At 47.0% G+C, this 17,185-nt stretch overlaps 1 protein-coding gene across 1 annotated transcript in view; it reads left to right on the top strand.

Annotated features, from left to right (window-relative positions):
• The first annotated feature begins 11,643 nt into the window (after positions 1–11,643).
• LOC140424665 (fucolectin-like) overlaps positions 11,644–17,185 on the top strand; it is a 358,672-nt gene continuing 353,130 nt past the window's right edge. The window contains exon 1 of the mRNA XM_072507920.1: positions 11,644–11,660. Within this exon, the coding sequence (XP_072364021.1) occupies positions 11,659–11,660 (2 nt within the window). The 5' untranslated portion in view covers positions 11,644–11,658. The remainder of the gene's footprint in view (positions 11,661–17,185) is intronic.

A 17,185-nucleotide genomic window follows, 5' to 3' on the forward strand; every position in this document is an offset into this window, starting at 1 on the left:
GGCATCACAGAGACGTGGCTGCAAGGGGATCAGGGCTGGGATCTAAATATCCAAGGATATGGGTCCTATCGAAAGGCCAGGCAGATGGGCAAAGGGGGTGGGGTTGCATAGTTAGTAAGGAATGAAGTTAAATCGATAGCAAGGAGCGATATAGGATCAGAAGGCATAGAATCTCTGTGGGTAGAGTTGAGGAATCGCAAAGGTAAATAGACCCTGATGGGAGTTATGTACAGGCCCCCTAGCAGTGGTCAGGATGCGGGGCAGAAAATAAATCAGGAGATAGAAAAGGCTGTAAAAAAGGCAATATTACAATAATCATGGGGAACCTCAATATGCAGGTGGACTGGGAAAATCAGGTTGGTCGTGGATCCCAAGAAAAGGAATTTGTGGAATGTCTAAGAGATGGTTTTTTGGAGCAGCTTGTGACAGAGCCTACTAGGGAACAGGCAATTCTGGATTTGGTGATGTGTAATGAGGCAGACTTGATTAGGGAACTTAAGGTGAAGGAACCCTTAGGGAGCAGTGACCACAATATGATAGAATTTACCCTGCAGTTTGAGGGAGAAGCTGCAATCAGATGTAACGGTATCACAATTAAATAAGGGTAACTACAAAGACATGAGGGAGGAGCTGGCCGGAGTTGATTGGAAAAGGAGCCTAGCAGGGAAGACAGTGGAACAGCAATGGCAGGAGGTTTTGGGGGTTATTCGGGAGGCACAACAGAAATTCATCCCAAGGAGGAGGAAACATGCTAAAGGGAGGACGAGGTATCCAAGGCTGACGAGGGAAGTCAAGGACAGCATAAAAGCTAAAGAAGATGCATACAAAGTGGCGAGGATCAGTGGGAAACCAGAGGACTGGGAAGCCTTTAAAAGCGAGCAGAGGACAACTAAAAAAGCAATAAGGGGGGAGAAGATGAAGTATGAGTGCAAGCTAGCTAGTAATATAAAGGAAGAGATTTTTCAATATATAATAGGAAAGAGAGAGGCAAAAATAGACGTTGGGCCACTGGATAATGTGGCTTAAGAAGTAATAATAGGAAACAAAGAAATGGTAGATGAACTGAATAGTGACTTTGCATCAGTCTTCATGGTGGAAGACACCAGTGGGATGCCTGAGCTCCAGGAGAACCAGGGGGCAGAGGTGAGTGCAGTGACCATTACTAAGGAAAAGGTTCTGGGGAAACTGATAGGTCTGAAAGTGGATAAGTCACCTGGACCGGATGGACTACACCCCAGGGTTCTAAAAGAGATAGCTGAGGAAATTGTGGAGGCATTATTAGTGATGATCTTTCAGGAATCACTGGAGGCAGGAAGGGTCCCAGAGGACTTTAAAGTGGCTAATGTAACAATGTAAAGGACTCAGCTTTGTACCCTCACGCCCCCACCACAATGAATTCCGGGCTCGACATGATGTTAAACTCTTCTTTCGCCATCTTCGTCTCTGTGCCCACTTCCTTGGGCAAGAATCCTCCCCCCGTTCCACTGATCCTTTCATGTGGCCCCAACATTCTGCCTTCAAGTGGACCCCCCCCCCCCCCCCCCCCTTGCCGGGACAGTTACCTGTCTTCGATCTTTTCATTGAGAACTGTCGACGGGACATTGGCTGTCTTAATTTTTCTGCCCCCCTCACCCATTCCAACCTCCCTCCTTCCGAACTTTCTGCTCTTCACTCCGTCAGGTCTAACCCCGACTTTGTCATCAAACCTGCCGACAAAGGGGGTGGTGTTGCCGTCTGGCGCACCGACATCTACCTCGCAGAGGCTGAGCGCCAACTCTCAGATACTTCCTCTTACCTCCCCCTGGACCATGACCAGACCCCTGAACATCAAGCCATTACCTCCAACACCATTACTGACCTCATTTCCTCCAGATGCCTTCCCCCTACGGCTTCCAACCTCATAGTCTCCCAACTCCGGACAACACCAGGTTAAAGTCCAACAGGTTTGTTTCGAATCACTAGCTTTCGGATCACTGCTCCTTCCTCAGGTGAATGAAGAGGTAGGTTCCAGAAACATATATATATAGACAAAGTCAAAGATGCAAGACCATATTTTGAATGCGAGCATTAGCAGGTGATTAAATCTTTACAGATCCAGAGATGGGGTAACCCCAGGTTAAAGAGGTGTGAATTGTACCAAGCCAGGACAGTTGGTCGGATTTCGCAGGCCAGATGGTGGGGGATGAATGTAATGCGACATGAATCCCAGGTCCCGGTTGAGGCCGCACTCATGTGTGCGGAACTTGGCTATAAGTTTCTGCTCGGCGATTCTGCGTTGTCGCGGGTCCTGAAGGCCGCCTTGGAGAACGCTTACCCGGAGATCAGAGGCTGAATGCCCTTGACTGCTGAAGTGTTCCCCGACTGGAAGGGAACATTCCTGCCTGGTGATTGTTGCGCGATGTCCGTTCATTCGTTGTCGCAGCGTCTGCATGGTCTCGCCAATGTACCACGCTTCGGGACATCCTTTCCTGCAGCGTATGAGGTAGACAACGTTGGCCGAGTCGCACGAGTATGTACCGCGTACCTGGTGGGTGGTGTTCTCACGTGTACTAGTGGTATCCATGTCGATGATCTGGCACGTCTTGCAGAGATTGCCATGACAGGGTTGTGTGGTGTCGTGGTCACTGTTCTGAAGACTGGGTAGTTTGCTGCAAACAATGGTTTGTTTGAGGTTGCGCGGTTGTTTGAAGCCAAGCAGTGGGGGTGTGGGGATGACCTTGGCAAGATGTCCATCTTCATCGATGACATGTTGAAGGCTGCGAAGAAGATGTCTTAGTTTCTCCGCTCCGGGGAAGTACTGGACGACGAAGGGTATTCTGTCGGTTGTGATCTATGAGTCAGAAAGTCGAGGGATTTGGAGCTTTGATATGAGCTTGGCAGGGATTATGAAGTTAAAGGTGGAACTGTAGTCAATAAATAGGAGTCTGATGTAGCAGTCCTTATTGTCGTGATGCTCCAGCAATGGGTGTAGGGCCAGGGAGATGGCATCGTCTGTGGACCGGTTGTGGCAGTATGCAAATTGCAGTGGATCAAGGCGTTCTGGGGTATGGAGTTGATGTGTCTCATGTCCAACCTCTCGAAGCACTTCATAATGATCGATGTCAAGGCCACTGGATGCTAGTCATTGAGGCAGGTTGCCTGATTCTTCTTTGACATGATCGTGGTCTTCTTGAAGCAGGTGGGAACCTCGGAATGGAGTAGGGAGAGGTTGAAGATGTCCGTGAACGCACCCACCAGTTGGTCCGTGCAGGATCTGAGTGCACGACCAGGGACTCCATCAGGACCTGCTCTTTTCCAAGGGTTCACTTTCAAGAAAACCGATCTGTCTTCGGAACCTGTGACAGTCGGTATGTGTGTGTCCGAGGCTGCTGGGACAGTTGACAATTGTTTGCTGGCTTTCTGCTCAAAATAAGCATGGCCTGCATTGAGTTCATTGGGGAGGGTGATTTGCTGCCGGAGATTCTACCGGGCTTTGCTTTGTAGCCCGTTATATTGCTTAAGCCTTGCCAAAACCGACAAGAGACCGTGTCGTTGGTCTGTGACTCTAGCTTAGTCTGGTATTGTCTCTCGGCGTTCCTGATGGCTTTGCAGAGGTCCCACCTGGATTTCCTTCGCTTCCAGCATTTCTTGTATCGGTAAGTGCCAACTGGTCTTGTCCGCCTCAGACCTGGCCTTCATGAGGGAGTGGATACCCCGGTTAACCCAAGGTTTCCGGTTGGGGAATGCACGCACTACCTTCTTTAGCACACAGTCTTCTACACACTTACTGATGAAGTCAGTGACGGTGGTGGAATACTTGGTTCGATTGGCCGCTGAGTTCTTGAACATGGACCAGCCCACAGACTCCAAGTTACTCACTGAACAGCAAAAATATCTTCAGGACTCTCGGAAGAGTAACTGTTTGAAATTGTATAAATATTGATGAATCTATCTGTTCAGCAGAGAAGTAGCTGGATTGTCCAGAGATTCGCTCTCCACTAGTGTAACGACAATAAACTGACGATTAGAGCAGACACGAGTGGCGAGTGATTCACTCGGATATGTTCCCGTTAACAGTCTGACGCAGTCAGCAGGATTGGGCTGTCGTCTGATACCATCAGAGTATCGGAGGAGTAGATTTACTCACTCGGATATGTTCCCGTTAACAGTCTGACGCAGTCAGCAGGATTGGGCTGTTGTCTGATACCATCAGAGTATCGGAGGAGTAGATTTACTCAGAATAAGTACTGCTGGACTTATCCTGGGACCCGGTGGTGTTCAGCAACCAACAGATTCCAAACCTGTGAACAGGGTCTGACCAACAATTAAACGGTGGTCGGTAGTTTGTTCAGAGATGTAGGCCTTGTCGGGCATTGTTTAAAGTATTTCAGAATTGTGTCATAAGCTTATTGTACGAAATGGTGACAGACTTGTGACCGGACAGTTGGCCAAGAGATGGTCTACTACAAGTAGCGCTGGACTGAAAGCGGGCCTCTGAGAGGAGATTTTTAACGGTTCTAATCCTACCCAAGTCTGGCCAGTGAAAAGAAGCAGAGGTCACATGGGGACAGGACTGGTTCCCCCATCTGCCATTTGACAACCAGAACAAAACCTTGTTGATAAGGTGATTAAATCTGATTTGAACTTTACTGAGTGATGAGGTTTCCTGTGAAGGCGACGCCCTGGGTTCCCACAATGTTTAGGTCTTCAATCATCGTTTAGATAAAAGACACATGTCAGAAAGAAACAGAAAATTCAAATCAAGCTAAATGCAAACAGACCGACCTCGGTTTCATTGAGGGACAGGGAGGGGAAGGTACAATGTCCCTCCTCCTTGCCCAGATGTATTGCAACATAATTGGTAAAGTGTCAAAGTGGTGTGGGTTTCAATAGACTCTCCGCTGCACCGGGGAAAGGCCTGGAGAAGCTCAATGGGCTTTCTCGGGAATATCTTGGAAGGACGGCTCCTCCCCCCTGGACACTGCAGCTGGCCTGTCCGAAAGAAAGGAATGAAACTAGAAGTTAAAGACAAAACGTAACAACTGGGTTCATGTGTAAAAGAAATTCAGATTGTTTCAAATTTGCAAGATTAGATTAGGGTTTAAGATTCAGCCATTCACGTTGCCCAGACATGTCCCTCTGCGACAAGCTTGGCAGTGATCCAATTTAAACTTTGCCAACATTGGAGTTTAAAAATAAACCGAGTAAGACTTCTTTCAAACTGAAACATTGGAAATTGAAATCAGGTCAAAGGAAAGACATTTGAGCAGAATCAAAGTAATGGAACAATACAAGCTTTTAGATTCCATAAAGAGAGGAAATGGGGTTCCACATTCTGTCCATTCTCCGCACCAATACATTCTGCGGCAAAATTAACCATTTCAGCAGACAGCTGATTTATTAGAATTTAGCAAAGAAGGATGACGGGATTGATTAAGAAGGGGAAAGTACAGTCCGAAAGAAGCTTGCAGGGAACATAAAGACTGACACTAAGAGTTTCTGTAGATATGTGAAGAGAAAGAGGTTGGTAAAGAGAAATGTAGGCCCCCTACAGACAGAAACAGGGGAATGCATAATTAGGATCAAAGAAATGGCTGAGCAATTGAATACATACTTTGGTTCTGTCTTCACAAATGAGGACACAAACCAGAAATGTTGGAGAATGAAAGGTTTAGTGAGAGGGAAGAACTGAGGGAGATTAATATTAGTAGAGAAATGGTGCTGGGAAAATTGATGGGATTGAAGGCGGATAAATCCCCAGGGCCTGAGAATCTGCATCCCAGTGTGCTTAAGGAGGTGTCTCTGGAAATAGTGGCTGCATTGGTGGTCATCTTCCGGGATTCAATAAACTCTGGAACTGTCCCTGCAGATTGGAGGGTAGCTCACGTCACTCCGATATTCAAAAAGGGAGGTAGAGAGAACGCAGGGAATTATAGACCAGTAAGCCTAACATCGGTAGTGGGGAAAATGCTTGAATCCATTATCAAGGACTTTATAGCGGAACATTTAGAAAGCAGTGGCAGGATCAGTCAGAGTCAGCATGGATTTATGAAGGGAAAATCATGCCTGACAAATCTGTTGGAATTCTTTGAAGATGTAACCAGCACAGTTGACAAGGGGGAGCCAGTCGATGTGGTATATTTGGACTTTCAGAAGGCGTTTGACAAAGTCCCACAAAGAGATTATTGTGCAAAATTAAAGCACATGGGATTGGGGAAAGTGTATTGAGGTGGATAGAAAACTGGTTGGCAGAGAGGAAACAAAGATTAGGAATTTATGGGTCCTTTTCAAATTGGCAGGCAGTAACCAGTGGGGTACCACAGGGATCGGTGCTGGGACCCCAGCTATTCACAATATATATTAATGATTTGGATGAGGGAACAAACTGTAACATCTCAAAGGTTGCAGATGATACCAAGTTAGGTGGGAGGGTGAACTGTGACGAGGATGCAGAGATCCTACAATATGATCTGGACCGGTTGGGCGAGTGGGCAAATCAATGGCAGATGCAGTATAATTTGGAGAAGTGTGAGGTTATTCACTTTGGAAGCAAAAACAGGAAGGCAGATTACTACCTGAATGGTTGTAAATTGGGAGAGGGGAGTGTGCAGCGGGACCTGGGTGTCCTTGTGCACCAGTCACTGAAGGTAAGCATGCAGGTGCAGCAGGCGGTAAAGAAGGCTAATGGTATGTTGGCCTTCATTGCAAGAGGTTTTGAGTACAGAAGCAGGGGTGTGTTTTTGCAATTATACAGGGCCTTGGTGAGACCACACCTAGAATATTATGCGCAGGTTTGGTCTCCTTTTCTCGAGGGAGTGCAGCGAAGGTTTACCAGACTGATTCCAGGGATGGCGGGACTCTCATATGAGGAGAGATTGACTAGGTTGGGATTGGTCTCGCTGGAGTTCAGAAGAATGAGCAGGGATCTCATAGAGACTTATAAAATTCTCAATTTTGAACTCCTGCCAACTACGCCAATTGATGGATCGCTGTGTCTATTCGGAACCCTGGATATGCGTTATCCCTTCTTAGTTCCCAAATAACAGCGATTCCAGACTGCGATATTGGCAAAGTTATTTGAAACTTTATTCATCAGCTTTTAGTGTCTACTGGTAAAGTCAATTTCAGTACAAAATTTAGGATGTTCCAACTCGCCCTGCAGCATGCTAGTCAGATCGATTTTCTTTAGCAAATACAGATGGTTCAATTCAAAGTACAATAACAGTTCATGGTAATTCAGCTCCAAATCACGATACTCGTACAAAATTGCGGATTGATTTAAACAAAAGAAAAATGGCGATAGCAAAGGCAGCAGCAAGACATAGATTTCAGAAAATAGGTTAAAATGATTCCGGAATAGAAAAGAAAGGCGATTTCTCATCCCGACACCGGATCTTTTAAGGCGATTACGATCTTAAAGTTTTGCCCCATTTACAGTTGTGATTGGTTTTAACTAATTTATAATTTGAACAATTCGACCAAACTGTCTGTCTGTAAATTTTAAAGATAACTGTTTGGGTGTGATTTGTAATTTTCCATAACATCGTCCGGGCTGAGACACATTTCCCACCAGGGCTTATCACTTATGGGCTGACTCGTCATTACCATGGAAACCGAACTGGTGTCTCAGCGCAACTATTGAACACAAAGGGGCTTTCTGCTATTTGACCTTGTAGACACTAACAGTTTCCCCGACTTGCAAAATATGAACATTTTAAGTCTTATCTGATTAATTCCCAGCTAGTCAGCTTGCTCTTCACTCTCATGGTTCATATATATTGATTTAGTTAATTACTCTTCAGGATTTAAGGATTTTTCCAACCAGGATTTCTTCATTAAACCTTTTATATCATATATATAGCTAACTCAAAAGTTGATTTCTATCACAGGACTAGACAGGGTAGATGCAGGGAAGATGTTACCGATGGTGGGTGTGTCCAGAACCAGGGGTCACAGTCTGAGGATTCGGGGTAAACCATTTCGGACAGAGATGAGGACACATTTCTTCACCCAAAGAGTTATTAAAACATGCTGCTGCGCAGAGAGACCTGGGTGTGCTAGTGCATGAGTCACAAAAAGTTGGTTTACAGGTGCAACAGGTGATTAAGAAGGCAAATGGATGTTGGCTACACACCGAGTCACAGCAGTAGTGTTAGGACAACTATAATAATAATATTGTTACAATCGCTTATTGTCACAAGTAGGCTTCAATGAAGTTACTGTGAAAAGCCCCTAGTCGCCACATTCCGGCGCCTGTTCGGGGAGGCTGGTACGGGAATTGAACCCATGCTGCTGCCTTGTTCTGCATTACAAGCCAGCTATTTAGCCCACTGTGCCCCTAAAACAGATGGCATGAGGGTGCACCCATTGTGTAGAATTGTGGTTCTTGTAAAGATATGCACTGATTGCGAGTCTCCTGCATTGATTCTTGCTGCTGGTCTATGTTTGGCTGTAATTCACCTGGAAGCATCTTGTAGGCACGCACCCCCCCCACCCTCCCACTCTGTCTCGCTCTCTAACTGGCGCCAATGGCAAATTCTGACCTCTCCACTCACCTGAGATATCCCCGCCCTTCCCACCTCCTCCATATTTTCACATTGATTGTGCTGGAGCTGCCTGTGTCTTGGGATGTGTGTCACATATCAGGCTGTCTTCACCTCCCTTTGTCACCCACCCCCTTTCCCCCCCATGACCATCAATCTCCCCGAACATCACCTTCACCCTCTCCCAGGTAAACTTTGAGCCTGCCTGCTGTGTACTTGAGTAATACAGCCTGCTGGTGGAGCTAACGCGATCTGTATTGGGTGTTTGCCCGGTTTTTAGTTCACCATCTTGTGTAAGAGCTACAACCCCATATAAACCCTGCTCTGTGATTTGGAAGAACTTGGAGCGAGGAACCTCCATTTCCTTTCACTTTGCAGCAACTCGGGAAATAGATCAGAACAGAAAGCTGGCGACGAGGATTGTGACAAGAACAATTCTTTTGGAACCAGCAAACCATCGACATCCGTACAAAGTCCTCGGGGCAGCACGGTAGCACAGTGGTTACCACTGTTGCCTCACAGCTCCAGGGTCCCAGGTTCGATTCCCGACTTGGGTCACTGTCTGTGCGGAGTCTGCACGTTCTCCCCGTGTCTGCGTGGGTTTCCTCCGGGTGCTCCGGTTTCCTTCCACAGTCCAAAGAGGAGCAGGTTAGGTGGATTGTCCATGATAAATTTCCCCTTAGTTGCCAAAAGGTTAGGTGGGGTTACTGGGTTACGGGGATAGGGTGGAGGTGTGGGCTTAAGTAGGATGCTCTTTCCAAAGGTCGGTGCAGACTCGATGGGCTGAATGGCCTCCTACCGCACTGTAAATTTTATGATTCGATGAATACCCAGAGGTTTCACCTGAAACATTCACCTGGAGGCCCAGCCCAAATACTTCAGAGCTCGACCAGTCCCCTACGCCTCACTCACCAAGTCAATTGTGATGCTTGGAAAGTTTGGGTCTGAAACACCCGGCCCGATTCGCAGAGTAGGCTGCATCGGTGGTCCTGGTGTTGAAAGCGGATCAGTCAGCCTGCCTCTCCGGCGATTAGAAACTGAGAGTGAACAGGGCCTGTTGGACCAGTACCTCAGGCTGCGTGTGGAGGATCTGTACACGAAGCTAGCCGGGGGCCACTCATTCACATCGCTGGACAGGAACTCCGCGTATCGCCAACTAGAGCGAGATGCAGCAGTGCCTGACCATCAGGGGTTTGTGCGAATGTACTCGGCTCCTCTTCGGGGTTTATTCCACATGGAAGACATCCTCCAGGGGCGGTCCAGAGAAGCGGGATACCTAGACAATGCGCTTATTTTGGGAGCCAATAAGAAGAAGCTGGAAGAAGTCCTCAGGAGGTTCTCCAAAGCGGGCGCCGGCCTCCAGAGCGACAAGTGTGTGTTTCACACAAAGGCAGTCACAGTACTGAGTGGATACAGATGGTTTACACCCCATGGGGGGCAAGGTCCTGACCATAAAGGGAGCCCCAACACCAGGAAACACCGCTCAATTCAAGTTGTTTTTGAGGCTCGTGAACATGATGGGAAATCTATCCCAATCCAGCCACTCGATGGACATGCCTGCTGGAAATGAATCTGATATGGACATGGGGAGCAGCACACGAGGAAGTATTTGCTGGGGTAAAGGGGCAGTTACTGTCCTCCCAGATGTTAACACATTACAAACCTTTAAGTCGCTCGTCCTTAAGTGAGATGCCTCCCCGTACGCTATTGGAGCTGTGTTCTCCATCGGTGGAATAATGTACAGACTGTCCAATAGCAAATCCAGCTGGACCCTGGCCGAGGCGGAACGCCGCTACACCCAAATAGAGAAAGAAGGATTGGCCGTGATAGACAAGGTGAAACAATTCCATCAGTACTTCTACTGGCACCATTTTCTTCTCATCACTGACCAGAAACCTCTGCTGGGCCTCGTCAAGGAGGTCCTCCCATAGCCTCCGCCTCCCCCCTCCTCAACTCCCACTGCCAAAGAGCCCCCGCCACCCCCCTCCCCACAACAGTAACTGCTGATGTTTTGCCGACGCTGAGCTTTATGCGCACTCTGCCTGTGAGAGACGCACAGACCTGTATGTGCATTCAGAGGGGCCTGTGAAAGAGCTCAATATGAAGTAGCTTTAAGGCACCCTCTCTCTCTCTGCTTCCTCTCTGCCAGCTAATTTCAGAGACTCCCAGGCTGACCTCTGGAAGGCACTCCTGTTTAATAGGCAGCAGGCAGTAGCTGGACTTGTGAAAGGAACTACTGGTTTGAAAGGCTGCGATCAGGTTCTGCGACCAGGGCTGTAATAGTTTAATCCTCTGTCTGAAAGCCCCGTCTGAGAACACGATACAGCCAGAATCTCTGCACAGAGATCAGGCAGCAGAGTGGATGTAAAATCTGTGTCAACTCTCAGGTAGAAAACTTCGGTATTATCCCAGGGAGACATGGAGTCCATATGGTGGTCACGTGATAGAATTGCACAGACCTGAATCTCCTGTGTGAAGCTGATTTCCCCGGAGGACGATCTACATTCCGAGAGTTCCAATGGATGGTCGTCCATAAAAGATCCAAACTCACCAAAGCTTCCCAACACCTTGCATCCTGAAGACCGACAAGGACCTCAACCGCAAAGATCCTCCGAACTCTCATACCCTTTTCATTCCTGTTATTTTTAATCGCTTCCCTTTCCCCTATCGTATGTTTGTCTTGTGTGGGTCTGGGTGGAGAGTGGGATGGGGCTTTGGGGAATAATGAGATTAACAGACCATTATATGTTCATCTTTTACTCCAGTTAGAAATAAAACGTGTTAATGTTTTACTTATAAATCTGGTGTCAGTAACTCATTGGAGCAGTCCAGGGTTGAAGATCTCAGGAAACTATTGGTTCATTCAATTATGTTGGGGCTCGGGAGTCTGTGGATTTGACTGCACACTCGTCCTTGGTGTCGTAACAAGAGAGATGGGACTTGTGGAGGCTGAAGGGATAGGAGGTGGACCTTGTTGCTGGATGTCAGTTCAGGATTATTGAGAGGATTGAGTGGAATTCTTTTCGAAGGACATTGGAAGACACGCTCCGTGGCATGGAGATGGTAACCTCTGAAAAGCAGAAAAACTTTGATCTTCAAGGTTACATATCTACTGGAAGTGTGGTGCAAAGCAAAAATGTATCAAATTATATGTTGGGGGTTGTGTTAATTAGCTAATCAGCGATACCATATTTAGTGGCTTGTTCAGTAATGTTTAGTTTATGTTGGTTTGTGATTGTAACATTTTTAAATGTAAAATCTTGTCCTTCAGTTATTTCCATTGGTTGCTAGTGAATTCTCATGTTGTGTTATGTAACTAATGCTCTGCTCTATAGTGTGTCACGTGATGACATGGCGACATCATCAGAGGCACCGGGAGATTTTCCCTCTCTTCCATCGTAGACTGTGAGCAAGTAACTCAAAAAGTAAGAAATAGGGGGATAGGCTGTGTTTAAAACATCAACCACTTGCCGAAGCTGGGGAGACTGCGTACCATCACACATGGAGGAAGAGTTCAAGAACGCACTACAACTTAGAACAGGGAACTGATGGTGGGAAAAGGTGGCTGTGGAACCATTCGATGGGAATGTGGAATCATAAAGTCCCTTCTGTGAAGGAAGCTCGGTGTTAAGGTGGTGGGGAATCTTCCTGTATCTCACCCTCTTTGCCAGACGATTTTAAGAGGCATTCTAACTAAACCTGTGGAGACTTTCTTGTTTAAAAGGGCACAGAGAGAAAACAGATGTGTTCACCTGCCTCGCACATCTCCTCTAAACATTGCCCACAGACCTTTAACCTATGCCCCCTGGTGACTGACCCCTCCACCCTGGGAAAGAGTGTCTGCCCATCCACTCTATCCATGCCCCTCATAACCTTGTAGACCTCTATCAGGTCACCCCTCAACCTCCGTCTTTCGAATGAAAACAGTCCGAGTCTATTCAGCCTCTCCACATAGCTAACACCCTCCAGACCCGGCAACATCCTGGTAAACCTCCTCTGCAACCTCTCCAAAGTCTCCACTAAAGCTTAAACGGAGAGTATTCCTTAAAGTATGGTGGCATGTGAGGGTACCTTTAAGACATGGATGTTTAAGCAATGTACCTTTAAGAAAACAGTGATGTCAGAGAGTGGGTGGGGCAGAGCTCAGGTCAGCCATTTTGCAGTTTGGATTTTTGCAGTTTGTAAAGTGCCTGGCTGGTTTTGCTGAGAGCAGTTTAAAAGTAAAAAGCCAGTTTGAGACAGCAGCTTGAGAAGTTCTGGTTTGCTGTGATCTGCTTGAAGGGAGAAAGCCAGGTTTGAGAAAGCAGCTTGGGTGTGTCTGTGTCTGTCCAGAGAGCTGCAGGAAGAAAGCAAGGTGCTGGAGCTGAAGTCAACCAAGCTAATATATCTCTGCCATTCTACAGAAAATATATATATCCTTTAACCTGATGTGATACTGTTTAAAGGTGTTAAGTCTCTTGGAAGTTTGAAGGAACATTTTAAGGAGTTATTTACTGTTGCAATATTTTCTGAGTTATCTTTGAAGTGAAGGGGTGTCAAGAGATCCAATGTTTATTTAAGATGTTAAGTTGAGTTCATGGAATAAACAGTGTTTTGTGTTTAAAAACCCACGTGTCCATAATTGTAATCCCACGCCTAGGGAACAAGCCGTGTGCTCGGAAAAGCAGCAAATCCATTAAAGGGAGAGGTTGGTTGAACTCCATGATACATTTTGGGGTTCTGAAAACCCCTCGCCCAGAACAATGGCCAGAGTTCTGATGCAGAGATCAGACACGGGAGAAAAACCGTGTTGACCCAGGGAGGCAGCTCAGTAATTTCACAGCGAGACAGACGCTCCATCTGGCGGTAGCAGAGCAGAATCGGCCCGAGAACATAGAACATAGAACATTGCAGCGCAGTACAGGCCCTTCGGCCCTCGATGTTGCGCCGACCTGTGAAACCACTCTAAAGCCCATCTACACTATTCCCTTATTGTCCATATGTCTATCCAATGACCATTTGAATGTCCTTAGTGTTGGCGAGTCCACTACTGTTGCAGGCAGGACATTCCACACCCTTACTACTCTCTGAGTAAAGAACCTACCTCTGACATGTGTCATTTCTATCTCCCCTCAATTTAAAGCTATGCCCCCTCGTGTTAGACGTCACCATTCGAGGAAAAAGGCTCTCACTGTCCACCCTATCTAATCCTCTGATCATCTTATATGCCTCAATTAAGTCACCTCTTAACCTTCTTCTCTCTAACGAAAACAGCCTCAAGTCCCTCAGCCTTTCCTCATAAGATCTTCCCTCCATACCAGGCAACATTCTGGTAAATCTCCTTTCCAATGCTTTCACATCCTTCCTATAATGCGGCGACCAGAATTGCACGCAATACTCCAAATGCGGCCGCACCAGAGTTTTGTAAAGTTGCAACATGACCTCATGGCTCCGAAACTCAATCCCTCTACCAATAAGAGCTAACACACCGTACGCCTTCTTAACAACCCTCTCAACCTGGGTGGCAACTTTCAGGGCTCTATGTACATGGACACCGAGATCTCTCTGCTCATCCACACTGCCAAGAATCTTACCATTAGCCCAGTACTCTGTCTTCCTCTTATTCCTTCCAAAATGAATCACCTCACACTTTTCTGCATTAAACTCCATTTGCCACCTCTCAGCCCAGCGCTGCAGCTTATCTATGTCCCTCTGTAACTTGTAACATCCTTCCGCACTGTCCACAACTCCACCGACTTTAGTGTCATCTGCAAATTTACTCACCCATCCTTCTACGCCCTCCTCCAGGTCATTTATAAAAATGACAAACAGCAGTGGCCTCAAAACAGATCCTTGTGGTGCACCACTAGTAACTGGACTCCAGTCTGAACATTTCCCATCAACCACCACCCTTTGTCTTCTTCCAGCTAGCCAATTTCTGATCCAAACTGCTAAATCTACCTGAATCCCATGACTCCATATTTTCTGCAGTAGCCTACCGTGGGGAACCTTATCAAACACTTTACTGAAATCCATATACACCACATCAACTGCTTTACCCTCATCCACCTGTTTGGTCACCTTCTCAAAGAACTCAATCAGGTTTGTGAGGCACGACCTACCCTTCACAAAACCGTGTTGACTATCTCTAATCAAATTATTCCTTTCCAGATGATTATACATCCGGTCACTTATAAACCTTTCCAAGATTTTGCCAACAACAGAAGTAAGGCTCACTGGTCTATAATTACCGGGGTTATCTCTACTCCCCTTCTTGAACAAGGGGACAACATTTGCTATCCTCCAGTCTTCTGGCACTATTCCTGTAGACAAAGATGACAAAGATCAAAGCCAAAGGCTCAGCAATCTCATCCCTAGCTTCCCAGAGAATCCGAGGATAAATCCCATCCGGCCCAGGGGACTTATCTATTTTCACACTTTCCAGAATTGCTAACACCTCCTTATGAACCTCAAGCCCTTCTAGTCTAGTAGCCTGAATCTCAGTATTCTCCTCGACAACATTGTCTTTTTCCTGTGTGAATACTGATGAAAAATATTCATTTCACACCTCTCCTATCTCCTCGGACTCCAAGCACAACTTCCCACTACTGTCCTTGACTGGCCCTACTCTTACCCTAGTCAATCGTTTATTCCTGACATATCTATTAAAAGCTTTAGGGTTCTCCTTGATTCTACCTGCCAAAGACTTCTCATGTCCCCTCCTAGCTCTTCTTAGCTCTCTCTTTAGGTCCTTCCTAGCTAACTTGTAACTCTCGAGCGCCCTAACTGAACCTTCATGTCTCATCTTTACATAAGCTTCCTTCTTCCTCTTGACAAGTGTTTCGACTGCTTTAGTAAACCACGGTTCCCTTGCTCGACCACTTCCTCCCTGCCTGACAGGTACATACTTATCAAGGACACGCAGTAGCTGTTCCTTGAACAAGCTCCACATTTCCATTGTGCCCATCCCCTGCAGTTTTCCTCTCCATCCGATGCATCCTAAGTCTTGCCTCATCGCATCATAATTGCCTTTCCCCCAGATATAACTCTTGCCCTGCGGTATATACCTATCCCTTTCCATCACAAAAGTAAACGTAATCGAATTGTGATCACTATCAGCAAAGTGCTCACCTCCCTCCAAATCTAACACCTGTCCTGGTTCATTACCCAGTACCAAATCCAATATGGCCTCGCCTCTCGTTGGCCTATCTACACACTGTGTCAGGAAACCCTCCTGCACACATTGGACAAAAACGGACCCATCTAAAGTACTCGAACTATAGCGTTTCCAGTCAATATTTGGAAAGTTAAAGTCCCCCATAACAACTACCCTGTTGCTTTTGCTCCTATCCAGAATCATCTTTGCAATCCTTTCCTCCACATCTCTGGAACTTTTCAGAGGCCTATAGAAAATCCCTAACAGGGTGACCTCTCCTTTCCTGTTTCTAACCTCAGCCCACACTACCTCAGTAGACGAGTCCTCATCAAACGTCCTTTCTGCTACCGTAATACTGTCCTTGACTAACAATGCCACACCTCCCCCTCTTCTACCACCTTCCATGATCTTACTGAAATATCTAAACCCCGGCACCTGCAACAACCATTCCTGTCCCTGCTCTATCCATGTCTCCGAAATGGCCACAACATCGAAGTCCCAGGTACCAACCCATGCCGCAAGTTCACCCACCTTATTCCGGATGCTCCAGGCATTGAAGAAGACACACTTTAAACCACCTTCCTGCCTGCCGGTACACTCCTGCAACTTTGAAACCTTACTCATGACCTCACTACTCTCAACCTCCTGTATACTGGAGCTACAATTCAGGTTCCCAAGCCCCTGCTGAACTAGTTTAAACCCTCCCGAAGAGCATTAGCAAATTTCCTCCCCAGGATATTGTGACCCCTCTGGTCCAGGTGTAGACCATCCCGTTTGTAGAGGTCCCACTGACCCCAGAATGAGCCCCAATTATCCAGAAATCTGAAACCCTCCCTCCTGCACCATCCCTGTAGCCATGTGTTCAACTCCTCTCTCTCCCTATTCCTCGTCTCGCTCTCACGTGGCACGGGTAACAACCCAGAGATAATAACTCTGTTTGTCCTAGATCTAAGTTTCCACCCTAGCTCCCTGAATTCCTGCCTTACATCCCTATCCCTTTTCCTACCTATGTCGTTGGTACCTATGTGGACCACGACTTGGGTCTGCTCCCCATCCCCCTTAAGGATCCCGAAAACACGATCCGAGACATCACGCACCCTGGCACCTGGGAGGCAACACACCAACCGTGAGTCTCTCTCATTCCCACAGAATCTTCTATCTATCCCCCTAACTATGGAATCTCCAATGACTAATGCTCTACTCCTCCCCCCCCTTCCCTTCTGAGCAACAGGGACAGACTCTGTGCCAGAGACCTGTAACCCATGGCTTACCTCTGGTAAGTCCCCCCCACCCAACAGTATCCAAAGCGGTATACTTGTTACTGTGGGGAACGACCACAGGGGATCCCTGTACTGACTGCTTCCTCCCAGCCCCTCTCACCGTCACCCATCTATCTTTATTCTTTGGAGTAACTACATCCCTGAAGCTTCCATCTATGACCACCTCTGCCTCCCGAATGATCCGAAGTTCATCCAGCTCCAGCTCCAGTTCCCTAACGCGGTTTCTGAGGAGCTGGGAATTGGTGCAC

The sequence above is a fragment of the Scyliorhinus torazame genome, chromosome 6 (assembly GCF_047496885.1).
Source record: "Scyliorhinus torazame isolate Kashiwa2021f chromosome 6, sScyTor2.1, whole genome shotgun sequence".
Lineage (NCBI taxonomy): Eukaryota > Metazoa > Chordata > Chondrichthyes > Carcharhiniformes > Scyliorhinidae > Scyliorhinus > Scyliorhinus torazame.